This window comes from Myodes glareolus, chromosome 5, assembly GCF_982192425.1.
Source record: "Myodes glareolus chromosome 5, mMyoGla1.1, whole genome shotgun sequence".
Taxonomy (NCBI): domain Eukaryota; kingdom Metazoa; phylum Chordata; class Mammalia; order Rodentia; family Cricetidae; genus Myodes; species Myodes glareolus.
The window spans coordinates 9866130-9880772 of record NC_142030.1 but is presented as its reverse complement, the minus strand read 5'-3'; the positions used below and the strand labels follow the sequence as shown (position 1 = coordinate 9880772).

General features: G+C 46.6%; 1 protein-coding gene across 2 annotated transcripts in view; it reads left to right on the top strand.

The window, feature by feature from the left end:
• The window catches only part of Slc30a10 (solute carrier family 30 member 10), a 33288-nt gene extending 30175 nt beyond the window's left edge, over positions 1-3113 (top strand). For both annotated transcript variants that reach the window (XM_085687580.2, XM_087906046.1), the window contains exon 4: positions 595-3113. In XM_085687580.2, the coding sequence (XP_085543706.2) occupies positions 595-1082 (488 nt within the window). In that variant the 3' untranslated portion in view covers positions 1083-3113. The remainder of the gene's footprint in view (positions 1-594) is intronic.
• Positions 3114-14643: the final 11530 nt, after the last annotated feature.

Here is a 14643-nt window from a genome sequence, read left to right as displayed (position 1 = left end):
ATTGATCTATCAATCATCCATATATCTATCCTTCATCTACATATCAATTTATCAATCATCTATTAATCTCTGTATCTCTGTGTATCTATCATCTATCAATTACCTGTTTATCACTCATCTATCTGGAACCTATCTATCTATATCTATTTACCTGTTCTCTCTCTCTCTCTCTCTCTCTCTCTCTCTCTCTATATCTTCATCCATCCATCCATCCATCCATCCATATATCTGAGACAGGTCTCCCTATGTTGTCCTGACTGACCTGGAACTTTCTATGTCGATCAGGCTATCTTGGAACAGACACTGTGCACATGTAGCCCCGGCTGCTTTAGAACTGACGGAGACTGATCTTGAACTTGCAATCTTTTTGCCTCATGCTCTTGAGTTGCTTATAGGCTAACACTGCATGATGTAGGAAATCAGAGGGAAGGGTGATTATGAGAAAATGGACTCTTAAGGGCAGCTCTTTTTGCTGTTGGCTGTGATAAACACACAGTCTTGGTGGGCATGATTAGGTACACAGGCCCCTCCCTTGATTCCAAGCTTCTGTTCCAGCACTCACTCTTGGCTGTTGTCTGCTCCTGTCTCTTGTAGTGAGCAAGCTCTCCAGCGTGCCTGGAATCAGCAGTGTGCATGACGTGCACATCTGGGAGCTGATAAGTGGGAAGATCATCGCTACCCTGCACATCAAGTACCAGAAGGACACTGGGTACCAGGATGCCAGCAGAAAAATCCGAGAGATCTTCCACCATGCTGGAATCCACAGTGTGACCATCCAGTTTGAAGCAATGGACTTGAAGGAAACTCTGGAGCAGAAGGACTTCTTGCTGCACTGCAGTGCCCCCTGCATCTACCAGAGCTGCGCTAAGAAGTTGTGCTGTCCCCCGGGGACACTGCCACTGGCTCTCGTCAATGGCTGTGCCGAGCAGAACGGTGGGCCCCCTCGAGAGACTTACCGAAGCATAAGCGATGCTCAGGAAGTGACCATTGATATGGTTTTGGACGGCTCTCCGAGGCAGCAGGGGCAGACTCTTAGCAAGACTCAAGAGGGACAACATTGGGAAAACAGTACTCATTTTTAGTGGGTGCCCACACAAATCAGACTGTCTGGACAGGCACTTTGGGTCACCAGCTCTGCTTGTGGAAAGAGCTTTGTGGGCGTGCACCCTGTCAGTAGGGGTCGGACGTTTGAGATGTGAGTGCAGGCAAGCCTTCTGGTTTTTGTTGGTGGCTCACCCCTTTACATCACCCTGCGCGTCTCATGCTTCCCTGTGACAATTTTAGTGTGGATATGAGTTTCCTAAACCAGGCTTCCCTAGCGTATGTGTCAGGGATGTCAAAGGCTGGGACTCAGGACTCAAAGTCAGTCTTGTGGTGTTGGGGCTCCTGCGTGCTAAGGAATTGCTCTGTTACAAAATGTGCCCGCTAGTCCTTGCTTTTAAACTGATCAGAACTTCTTAGCTGACTCTCAGGTGAGCACAAAGCTTCAGTGGGTAGGGAAAAAAAATGAAAGCACATGAACTATGATTTCCTCTCTTCCCCTCAAAGACCGAAAGTCGGCTATTTGTGGCCCTGCAGAAATATATATTCCTAGGTCCATTCTTGGACCACGAGAAACAGACACCTAATAAATAAATGCAAAACGCATAGTTGATAGGGTGAATAAACAGGATGCCTCTCAACACGTTAGAGGAGGCAGAATTTGCTTCAGTGGAGGGAAAGGTGGGTTTGGACCATTTCTTTGTTCTGTGAGGTGTGCGGTGGCTAATGTCTACTTTCTGCTGGGAACAAAGCTGCAGCTGCAGTGTGTTGCAAGTGTCTAGCAGTGCAACACACTCTTTACACTCACAAGTGTGGGGACAGGCTTCTACTTTCTTACGGACTTACCATTTCTGAGAGTCTCCCGGTAGGATAGCTGCTGCTTACTGTCTTGACAATGGTTTTATGATCACATTGATCCATGTAGCATCGACCAGGGGGATGATGAATATTCCGGGGAACAGGAGAATACTCATTCCTGCTAAATAAACAAGCTAGCCTGCCTCTGCTTTAATTACGCATATTTTAAAGTATTTATTATAGTTGCCAACTAGTAACTGTGTTGAAAAGTTGATATCCAACCGAGAAATGAAAAGTAATTTGTTTGCTGCTTTTAACGTGTTTGGTGGCACTTAGAGTTTTATGTCTGTGACCCCATGTTACCAAGTTTAAATAAATTAATGATGATCCGATTCAGACATCATATAACTGAACTGTATTGGTAGGAGAAAGTGCAGAAATGTCTGTCATGTGTTTTATACCTTGTTTGGGCATCCTCCTTTAACCAAAGCCTCATACGTACGAGATGGGGATGTCTGACATAGGGAGCCCCACTGTGTTGGACAAGTTTCAAGGTCGACAGAAAGTGATCTTGTCCTAGTCTGTTAGCTTTGATCCTATGGAGAAACTACACAGGATTCATCAGAAGTAGTGGATGGTCACAGAAACAGCACCCACATTTTCCAGTACAAGCACCATATCAAAGAAAATTTTTTTATTGGGCGTAGTGACACATGCCTGCAGCCCCAGCTACTCAGGAGGTTGAGGAAGAAAAATCACTTGAGCCCAGGAGTTCAGACAAAATAGTGAGAGTCAGTTTTCTGGTTTTGTTTGTTTTCTTAATTATTAGTCTTAAATTTGGAGGCTGTTGGGCAGCTAGGGTCGGGAGTCTAAAAAATTATTTGTTCCTTAGAACTTGATTGGATTTAAATCACCCATCCATAGGTAAATAGAAAAATATTAAAAACCTTTCTAATTCCCAGTTTATTGTGTTAGATTATAGGCACTTTATAAGCCAGAGAGGAGCAAAGACAAAATTTCTACTTTGGGCATCAAATGTGTGACAGATGAGTGGACTCCCTAGGAACCCAGCGTGGTCATGTGTGAGCAGATTCCTCCATGTAAACACTGTTTAATACCTCGGCTGAAGCCAAAGGAGAAATTTGTCCCTAACTTAACGAATCTGAATTCATACCACTCTGCCTTATAGTTAAAGAAAAAGCTGTAATTCTACAGTTTTTCTGCTACTGGCTAAAGGAATGTATTTTAGTTTGCAAGTAAATAACATTCTTTAATCTCTGAAGTATTTTTTTAATTCCAACACAATTAAACCTAGCCTGAGAAAAACAATCTTGATTGACACTTACACAGAAAATTATAGACAGGAGCCAGTGTAAAATACGGCTTTTTTGAAGACAGCTGAAGTGTGTTTAATAATGTTCAAACAAGTAGAGAGGATGCAGTGTTTTTGCTACATGGCTGTCTTCTGCACCTCCAGCCCTGGATGTGTGATATTTTTGTTTGGGGTTTCCTGGACCATTGATTGCCCTATTTTTTGTTTTAATTCTCTGAGGGTAGTACATGGTATCTCCCCTCCCTGAATCCGCAATCAGCATGCACCCTGTGAACAAGACAACCCACTTTCTTTGAGCTTAGGTAAATAGTGACCCTCAGTCCCTGTTCCTGCATGCTTAGGTTTACCCTCGAACCCCAGCCCCAGGCCTCCTGCCTGCCCTTCCTTCCATCCTGCTTGTCTTCTTGGTTTCCCCCCTAAAGGGGTGGTGATCAATCGTTGCCAGAACCTTCAAGGTTGTGAGGCATACGCTCAACTGTTGAGCTAAATTCCCAACCTCAAAGACTTTTTTTTAATAACACGCATGACACCCTCTGTGGGACAGGTCAGGACTGGGTGTCCTTCATGCGGACTTGTCCGCTCCCCTTCTAGGATTTTTCTTGCCTTCCTGTCTGGTTGCCTGTGGACAACACATCACTTCCTTCCAGCACCAGTTACCGGGACTGATTGCTTCGCTTCGTTTCCCATCTTCTTATCTTAGTTTTAAAAATTGGAATCTTTATTTTTTGACATTAGTTTATTATAAACACTCCATTGCATGCGCGCGCACACACACACCACACACACACCCTGTAAATTAGGAACTCCAGGTTCCATGGAGTGCGTGTTTGTCTTTGTCAGGGTGTGTCCATCCTGACATGCTAACATTCTAAGTTTAGTGTGGCAGACCCTATTAGGTATTGCATGTTATTTAGTAGCATTATTGACTTCTTATCACAAATACTAAATCATCTTCCCAACCTATGATAGCTAAAAGTTCCTCTGGACATTGCTATGTATTCCCTGGGAGACGTTCTGTGTCGCACTCGTAAACTACTAGCTCTAACCATGTCTGAGCATTATTCATGGAACCCTCCTCCACCCCAGCCCAACAATGTTTTTAGTGTCCTTCATTCTGCAGGATTCACTACCCTCTGTCTCCTAGACGGGCCCAAAGCTCTCCACCCCAGCTTCCACCTCCTGAGTCTGGGGGTTATAGGTATTCACCCCCTCATTTGGGTTAGGAATCACGGCTTACAAGCAATATGCTAGACTCTATTTCATTTGTTGTGCTGAGGCTGGAAGCCCCAGCCTTGCTAGGCGGGCATCCACTCAAACACTGAACTTCCCCAAGAGCCAAGCACGTAGTAACCCAGCAGTTTAGGCTGTCCTTGACATGAGTTCGAGGCTTGCCTTTCTACCTGAGATTTCAGTTTGGTTACATTTTGATTTGGGTTTTGAATCTTGTTGGAGATCATTGACTGACAGTGTGCCTTCTCCATCTCTCTGCCCTTGCCTGATCTCCTGTCACCCTCTTTAGTACTTCTGAGCTTATTTCCAGTCTAGTGACTATGAGTAGGAACAAGGTTATCCAACCAAGAAAAGTTTTTTAAATAGAACTTGCATCAGACGGAAACCCTCAATGTATACAATGTTCTTAGATTTGGAGCAGCTTCCTTTCTTTTTCTGACACTTCCCCTCTCCCTAATCATCCCACCCCCACCCTAGACTTTTCTTATTTACATGGAATTTTCTCAGCTAAGTTAGTAGGGCCAGAGACGCTGAACCTACCCTAAATGTAGTGGGTTCAGTCCAGAAAAAGATTATTGTTAAGGGGAAGCCATGCCTTCTGGAGGCCTGAGGTTCTGTTACAGTATTGTGGAGTTTTGTTGCTTAAAATCCCCCTCCTATTCTCAAGGGCATGTCTGCCAAAGTGTAACCATCACCTTGTGGGGATTGTTAACACTTTAAGGTAAAGAGTTTCATAACTCCTTGCTGATTGCATGTAATTCCCTCAACATATCCATGTTGTACATGTACACAGTGTATGATACGTGCCTGTTGCAGGGGGAGAATGTTCAATGGTGCTGAAAATGAACTGTTTCTGTGGAAATTAAACAGATAACTCAAAGCAGTAGAATTCGTGGAGTCTTCGTCATTTGTGGTGGCTAATTTGTTACTTAACGTGGAGGTCTGGTTTCCACAGCTGGGGCCCAGCTGGTCTCTTCACATTCCAGCTCCCCAACACCTCCGGCAGCACCACAGGCCTCGTCTATCCGTTTTCCATGACGGTATCAGGTACTGAGATGGCAACTGAAAGAGACCGTCTCGTCATGGCTCGGGGTTTTGGAGGTTCTAGTTCGTGAGCAATCAGCCAGCGTAGGAGATGGCACATCCTGCTGGAAGCCTGCGGGGATGGCAAAGATCTTCTCACCTCATAGCTGGGGGGCAAAAAAGGGAGGAGTAGAGTGGCGGTCTTCCTCTTTGCTCTACTGGCTTACCCCAGAGCTGGGGAGATCTGTAGGCCCCACCTCTAAATATTTCTAGCACCTTCCCGTTGGTAATAGGCTGAGAATTATATACTGATACATGGGATTTGGGGGAACATTCTTCCAAGTGGGAGACTATGTTTCAAAAAATAAAATGGAGAATGATTAAGGAAGACACTTGACATTGACCACTAAACACATAACTGCATGTGGCCCAAACACACACATAGACATACACACATACACAAACACATAAACACACACATGAACACATAAACGTACACACATACATATAAACACACACACACACACTGGTACGCGAATACACAAAGGTCTGCATTCTTCAGAGGAGTGTCTTGCCTGACGTGAGGCCCCCTGCACCCTACCTGGCACTCTGAGCTCTGTTCACTGTGACTGAGAACCTGCCCTGCAGCTGCTCTCAGAGGCCATGGACACGCCACAGTCACTATGTGTTCACCTGGCTTTAAAGCTGGTTTTCCTTCCTCAGTGCTGAGGCCTCCTCTTTCCCTTCAGTTGATAAACATCACACAGAGACACCTGAAGTACGCTGGTGTGTGGGAGGGTCGCTAGTTAGGAAGTGTAGTTTAACACGGCCTAGGAGTGGGGAATGGGCTTGTCACTGTGACCTGCTGCCTGCGTGCCAAAGAGACATTTCACCTTTCCAATGACATTTACCCGGGCTGGAGAGATGGCTCAGCAATTAAGGGCGCTTGCTGCTCTTGCAGTTTACCAGCACCTATGTGGAGGCTTCCAACCTCCTGCAACTCCAGTTCCAGGAGAGATGACACATTCTCCTGTCACAAGAACTGCACACACATGGCCATGCAGACTTGCCAGCAAACACACATCCAATAAAAATGTACATTTCCTGCCTTGTTTCCGCTCAGGGCTTCCTCCTGTGTCAGCTGTTACTCTGACCCTGCTGTGGACTATAGACTTCAGCCCTCAACCTACTACCCAAGAGTCTGAGCAGATCTGACCCGCCCTGGGTGTGAAAGCACAGCCGTATCTCCTTCTGGTTTTCCACCACAAAGCCACAGTGTGTCAGAGCCAGAAGGATCGCTGATTTAAAGCCAAAAAGTAAATTTGCAGGCTACTCCAGATCTTTGGCTGCATCTTTCCAGAGAGGAGGCCGGAGCAGGGGGCAGGGACTCCTCAGAGTGGGCCTCAGTACAGGCTGGGGAGGGTCGTGATAACAAGCAAGCCTCTTATCGCTGTCAGGAAACCGCACCCCATCCCTAACCACCCACCCCCACTCCAAAAATGATCCTGCTGGAGGGCTGACTGTGACTTCATGGCCACGTTCTGATCCTCAAAGTCGTTCAGAAGGAAAGCAACACAGTGTACTGGGGACGAGTGATGCTAATTTAATACCTGTGGTGTGACTTTTGCTTTCAGTACGAACAGTTTGCACGCACTAGCACCTTCTCGGTGGGGAAACCAGGCTGGACTCACGGGGCCGTGGAACCTGGGTTGCAGAAGACTGTGTGGAAGAAATATCACAACGGTTCGTGTGTTCTGGAGGATATGCTATGAAGTAGAGGGTCTGAGCATTCCATCATGGTTTAAATCCCAGCGCTTTCGTGTTAGCTCTCTGACCATCAGGGGTCTGGCGTCAGAGGACACACAGAATTCTCAGACCTCACTTACATCTTCTGTATAAATAAAAAAAAAATCACTCCTTCCTGTGAGAGTGTGACTGAAAATGGCCAGGGTAGGGGAGCTGGCTTACAGAGCATTGGGCCTCTTTAAAACGCTAACGCTAAAAAATGACAGGTTTAGCATAGATCAGTATTCGATTAGATATTTGATTAATCAACCAATTATTTATATACCCAGGGCACAGATCTCAAAATAGCTTAGGCTGGCCTCACACTCAACATAGAGCCCCAAATGACCTTGCATTTCTGATCTTCCTGCTTCTGTTCATCAAGAGTTGGGATTACGGGCAAGGATTGAGTTACACACCTTGCCTGCAGCTAGAGTTTAAAACTCCCTGAAGGTAGGACATCCTCAAAGAGCAACACAGACCTGATCAGATACCAGAGACATTCAAGGAAATCTATTTCCGGGAAATCAGAACACACATCATGCTAATGGGCTTCCAGGAGATTCCAGGGTTCAAGCCTAGCTGTTCTTCCTTTGCAGACAGACTCAGAGCACCTTGAACAGATTACCAATGCAGTTAACAAACCCAGGTTTCCAAGTCAGGGGCATCAAACTCTTCTCTGAATCTGGGTGGATCTCTACTCTGACAAGGCCCTCCAGCCAGTCATCTCCAGGAACATGCCTGGGTTAAACAAGTAAGGGCTCGCATTCCACACTTACTATGGGGGCAGCTTGGGAAGAGGGAAACTCAAAGGACAGTTGTAGGGTTCAGGCTCCTGCTAGGTGATGTGAGACAAGGTTCTTGATAGCAGGCAGGCCTTTGCTCTGGCTTGGATGCTGTCAACAACTAGGGCTCATTTTTGTGACCCGTCACCCACAAGTTGGATTGAAACGGAGGGAGGGACTGAAGAAGGGCTCAAGTCCCAGCTGGAGGCAGTGGCCACTCACGTTACCCAGGATGATGAAACGTCATTGTTCTGTGGCCTCATGGGCTCTGGTTCTTTTTGTGTTTACACATGATTGTAGTCTGAACTTGCTTTTTGCCTTATATCGTCATGGTCACAGGGTCCCTTCTCCTCCTTCTTTTAAGTGTTTTCGAGACAGGCTTTCTCTGTGAAGGTCTGTCTGTACTAGAACTCTCTGTAGACCAGGCTAGCCTCAAACTCAGGATCCACCTGCCTCTGCCTCCCTAGTGCTGGTATCAAAGGTGTATGCCATCATGCCCAGCACAGGGTTTCTTCTTGACTGGTACTGATAATCTAAGAGTGGGGCTCTGCTTTTCCTTTATCATGTTTTCTGCCCTAAATATCTGCAGGGGTGCCTATCTATCTGTCATCCATCTATCTGTCTATCTATCTTTCTATCTATCCATCCATCCTTTATCTATCATTTATCTACCTACCTATCATCTCTCATCTATCTGTCATCTATCTATGTATCTATCTTTGTATCTATCTATGTATCTATTTATGTATCTATGTATCTATCATCTATCTATCTATCTATCTATCTATCTATCTATCTATCTATCTATCTATCTATCTATATTTTGAGACAGAGCCTCATTATGTGTCCCTGGCTGGCCTGTAACTCTATGCACACCAGGCTGCTGTTGTATAGGATAGTCTTTGAAGCCAAATTGCCTCCACCTTCAGGACTTCTGCTGGGTTGGGGTCTTCACATCTGGGCTTCTGACAGCTTGCCTTCCCTCATAGAAGGATCAGGTGGGAGGGCCATGGAACCTGCACCTGAGTATCCACCCACTCTGCCACCCAGCTGTATATAATTCTGCCCTAATTCATGAGGTCGCCTAGGGAGCCTTGGGGGAGGCGCTAGAGGCTGCAGATGGGGAAGGACTCAGAGAGGGGGCTTTTTCTATCTGGCTACTGCAAAGAGGAAATGCTGTCATCACTGCTGAGTAGAGAGACCTTCTTCAGTGGAGCACCCACACTCCTGTGACCCCTCACCTGTGCTCTACAAGGGAGCAACTCCTGTCTCTCAGCAGGAGTGTTGGTGGAATACCACCTCAGTTTGTCGCTGGGACTCAGGAGGAGTGGAAGACATTGTTTATGTCCACTGCACAGGACAGCTGGCCTCAAACTCACAGAAAGGTGGGAGCTACTATGTCCAGCTTACGTTGGTCCATTTTAACGAAGTAGGTGATGAGCTTTCAAATTCTGGCTCAAAAACCTCTTAGAAGCTTGTGACCTTGGCACGTCGGTGTCTTCCATACCAGCAGAGTGAGATGAAAGGGTACTGAGATTCTGCACATACCTGGCAGAGCCAGAGATGGCTAAGTGCTGTGCGGGGTTGGTTTGATGGACACTTCTGTAGGGTTCTGCCTCCAGCTGCCTTGATTTTTAGGATTTAGAGGAAATGTATGCTTCTGTTCTGTCTCCTATGGAACTGTTCAAAAATAACTTCAAACCCAGGCATGGCAGTGAATAACTGTAACTCCAGCATTTAAAAAACTGAGACAGGAGGATCGAGAGTTCCAGGCCAGCCTGGGCTACATTGTGAGAATTTGTTTCCAAAACCAAAAACGAGCATGCAAACAAAACCCCAAACCAACGACTTTAACTATTATAAGACCTGCAGAGTCCTCAGGTTATTTTTTCCTTTGTCCTCACTTGTCCTGTTGCCCGAACCTTCCATTGCTGTCACCATTGTGGGTATTTGAGATCGGAGAAGACAAATGGAGCCAACATGGGGCTCCTCACCATGGAGGCAGGCACACCCGACACCTAGAGGTCCTGATGTCCACACCTGCATGAAAGCATGGGTGCAGACGACAAGGTGCAGGACATCCTCTCCCACCTTGTTTGCATCATGCTAGTGTTTTGACTCTTGACACTGTCCTGCACACATGGGGGCTCCCCTTTATGTCCCGAGTCACGCTCCACTCTCTAACAGAAAGAGTGATCAGCGAGATATCTGGGGCTCCCTCGAGTCGACCTTGTGTTGGGGAGCAGATGTCCTATCGGCTCTTTGCACTGGCCCAGGCGCAGGCGGCCACACCCACATCCGTTTCAAGTCAACAAATTTGAAGCAGATGTCTTCACCCCTGGTGCTCACTCGATAAGAGTGTCCTTTGTTCTGTCTGGGAGGCTGGGGCCGTCTCCTGCTGTCGCTCCCACTGCAGTTTTTAGTTTTCTTTCCAAAGCCTTTCCTAAAACATCCGCGTGTCTTCCTGAACGCCAGTGGAACAAAACGGAGCAGGCGTGCGCAAACCACTTCCGAAGATTCCAGACAGCAGAGGGAAACAGCTCAGTGCAATCATCATGTAGGGTTGGTTTTTTCAGCTCGACTTCCAAAACAGTTAACCGTGTATTCTAGGTCTTTTCAAGACAGGACTTGCTTTGGTTCACACTTCCATAATATTCCCTTCTACAGAAAGACCGATTAAATGACCACCTTTCTGTTGATGTACTTTATCTCCTTTAAGAAATTATGTGGACTTTAAACACCCTGGTTCGCCTCTGGGTGTTGAGTGTGTGTGGATTTTTGCTTAATGCCAACTACAGAATTCTTTATACTTCCCCCCTCTCTGCTTCTAAATTCACATATGCGCTATTTATGTGAGCTCAGAGAACATCCATAGCGGCAGCTGCCACCTCCCCGTCCCCTTGTTCCCATGCCAAGGGCACTGACTGCTACTCCTTGGTCACTGGATTATCTTCCCTCTTCAAATAAATAGTCTGCTTTTGAGAGCAGAGATTACATCTAAGTAAAAACATTGTTTCGACATTCTTGCATGAGATGACAGATATTTTTTTGACTGTTTGGAGGTTGAATGTCTGAAATTGACATCACTATGAAGAAGGACACTTAAAAGAGATCCCACACTAGCTCAGAATTGAAAAATAGATGGATATTTATTTAGGAGTAGATTCACAAATCAGAATCCTTTGCTTGAACGGAGATCAGAAACCAAATCCCACAGCCGGAAAAAGAACTGGTCAAAACCATGGTGCCGATAGATGTACATACGTACTTGCTCAGATTGCCATAACAAAACGCCATAGGGTGGTTAACCTAAACAGCAGAAATTTCCAGGGACTTAGCATTTCTGTTCCTATGCTCTAGGCATTTGATCTGTATATATGATTTCTGTCTCTCTGTCTCTCCCCCCACCCCCACCCCTCCCGTGTGATGCTGGAAACAGAACCCAGGGCTTCACACATGATAGGCAAGCACTTTATTATCAAACCACACTCCACCACCATAAGATCTAGTTAAATTCTTGCTGAATTGCTGCAAAGTGCCCCCTCCCCGTGTGTGTGTGTGTGTGTGTGTGTGCGCGCGCACGCGTGTGCGTGCGGGCACGTGTGCACATGCCAGAGTATGGCATTGGTGTCCTGCTTTGTGACTTAGAGAGTCACAAAGACACCTTAGACACCTTAGACAGGGTCTCTCACCTCACTGACTCCGGAGCTAGGCTGCTGACCAGTTAGTCCCAGCAATCCTACCTCTACCAGTCATAGCACGGGGGTTCCAGGTGTAACCACTCACACCTGGGTTCTGTCCTCAGGCTTGGGTAACACGTGCTCTTACCCACTGAGCCATCTCTTCAGCCTCGTGTTCATTTTTATCAAGGAAGAAAAGATTAGAGAGGGTTGCTTAGCTCGGCTGCAGGGGAGCCAGGATGGGAAACAGAATCTTGGATTCCAGTGCCTCTGTCCTGTTCACTGGCCCTGGATGTCCCTCTTCTGAACCCATGGGGACATCTAACACACACTGAATGTTTAATTAAAATGCACTATCACCGCAGTGGCTGGGATAACACATCCTAGAGGGTCATGTCCCAGGCGGCATACTTGTCCTAGTTTCCTTGAAGACAAGTGTCTGATCACTACCACAGCTGAATTTCCATCAGAGTTCCCTCCTTCCCTCCTTCCCTCCCTCCCTCCCTCCCCCTCCCTCCTTCTTCCCTGTTTCCCTCCTTCCCTTTCTTCCTCCTTCCTCCCTCCTCTTCCTCTTTCTCTTTCCCTCTTTCCCTTCTTCCTTCCTTTTTCCCTTCCCCCCCTCCACTTCTCCTTGAACTAATTCTTTAAGAATGTTACACACATTCATTTGTATCTTTATCATACCCAACATTATTCCTTTTCTAGCTCTCAGTGGCTCCCATGCCCCATTTCCCTCAACATGCCCCTCTCAACTTCAATCCTTTCTATTTCATTTGTCAACAACATCGCACTGAATCCAGTTAGCACTGCCTATATGTGGGTGGTGTAGAGTCACCCAATGGAGCATGGCCGACTTACTAGTAGTCACACCCAGAGAGGAAAATGCTGTTTTGTTTCTGGCTGCCATCAACTGCTGAGAGCCGCCCACCTACTTGAAACCGTGTACTTGAAACCACTGTACTTGAAACCGTGGCTGGCTTTGTGACTTTCCTCGTTCAGCTCCTCTGAAAACACCATGAAACTCTTCCCACATTGGAACATGGTCTTTGGGGTAGCCAGATGCGTCAGGGTTTCTATGGCTGTAGTAAAAATACCATGAGCAGAAGCAACTTGGGGAGGAAAGAGTTTATTTTATCTTGTCCTTCTAGGTAATAGTCCATCACTGAGGGAAGTCAGGGCAGGAATCTGGAAGCAGGAGCAGATGCAGAGGCCGTGGAGGGCGATGTTTACGAGCTCGCTCCTCATGGTTTGCTCAGTTTTACTCTCTTATACATCCCAGGATCACCATCCTAGGGGTGGTACCACCCGCAGTGGGCTGGGCCCACCCACATCAATCATCAATCAAGAAAATACAACATAGGCTTGTTCATAAGCCAATCTGGTGGGGTATTTTCTGAATTGGGGTTCTCTCTTTCCAATCCAAATGACTCTAGCTTCTGTCAAGTTGACATAAAACCAATCAGCCAGCACACCTGGGTCTCATGTTCTGGGGCCGTGATCACTCATCTTTGACTCCAGAATAAACCCTCTTCTATTCCCTTAGAGATGAAAGCTGTTTTGGTATGAACTGGGGAAAGAAGAAGAGGCCTGTGAAGTAAATGGAAGCATTAGGCTGGAAGGCAAAGGCAGAAACTCGGGAAAACAAAGAGGATGACTTTGCAGAACCATGGTTTGGTAATTGCTATTTAAGTTTGAGAGCCTATTAATTATCCTTATCAAAATAGTATTCATTAGAATCCATAATCGCATTGTCATAAAAGAGGGTGTGGGTTGTGAACCGCCAGGCAAGCAAACCCCCCATGACTTTAAAGCTACATGGAGCAAGTTCTTCCCTAAGGGAAGAAGACATCTTTGGCTAACTTTACCCCAACTATGATGAGCAAGGTGTGCTGTAGGGAGCGTCTGAGGCAAAGGTGTAATTTGTCTCCCCTCTTCTTGTGAACATCTCTAAATGCTTGGTCATCAGTCAGTCTGTTACTCTGTTCTGAACTGCAAGTTCATATAGTATAAGTTATAAAAGATTGATTTGTTGATACTTGGGAGACTTTAGATTCTGGAATGTGCATGCTGTGTGGCAGTCCCCATGGGAGCCACGTGGGAAGGAGGAGCCTAGGCATTAGACACGGAGGAGACTGAAGATAGGGCAGACTTGGGACCTTTGCAAGGCCGTCTTAGGAAAGAGAAAGCAATGAGGTGAACTCAGATGGCCCTTGTCCTTGTGGCTCCATGAATGCCACCTGATAGGAACCACGGTGGAGGCTCTGGGATGGAGCCACGGTGGAGGCTCTGGGATGGAGCCACGGTGGAGGCTCTGGGATGGAGCCACGGTGGAGGCTCTGGGATGGAGCCACGGTGGAGGCTCTGGGATGGAGCCACGGTGGAGGCTCTGGGATGGAGCCACGGTGGAGGCTCTGGGATGGAGCCACGGTGGAGGCTCTGGGATGGAGCCACGGTGGAGGCTCTGGGATGGAGCCACGGTGGAGGCTCTGGGATGGAGCCATGGTGAAGGCTGCGGGTGACTGAAGTTTACATTTGGGCTCATAGTGACACCCACCAACAGTAAATACCTCAAGTCTGTCTTTAGGAAGAGTCTTACTGTTTAGCTCAGGATTGTAATAACCTCAAAATCCTCCCACCTCACTCTCCCAAGCGCTGGGAGACAGTCAATACCACTCCCAAGTCTTAATGTGGGAAAACCATGTTTGGATCTGGAGGAAAGTTCATGATAACATGAAGAGGACATGCTTACAAAATGCTTGTAAGGGAGGAAATAAGAACATTTTCCAGCCAGCGTGTGATGGCGTCATGAGCTGAGTACTGGCACCTTCAGGACACGTGGAAAACCTTGGCTCTTGTTTGCGTTGTCTGCGTTATGCTTTTTGTTTCTAGGTTATTTTAGGGGGATATAATATTAATCAGATATTTTCCATCTTACCTTAGTTAAAATGATTAGATTTATCCGTGTATG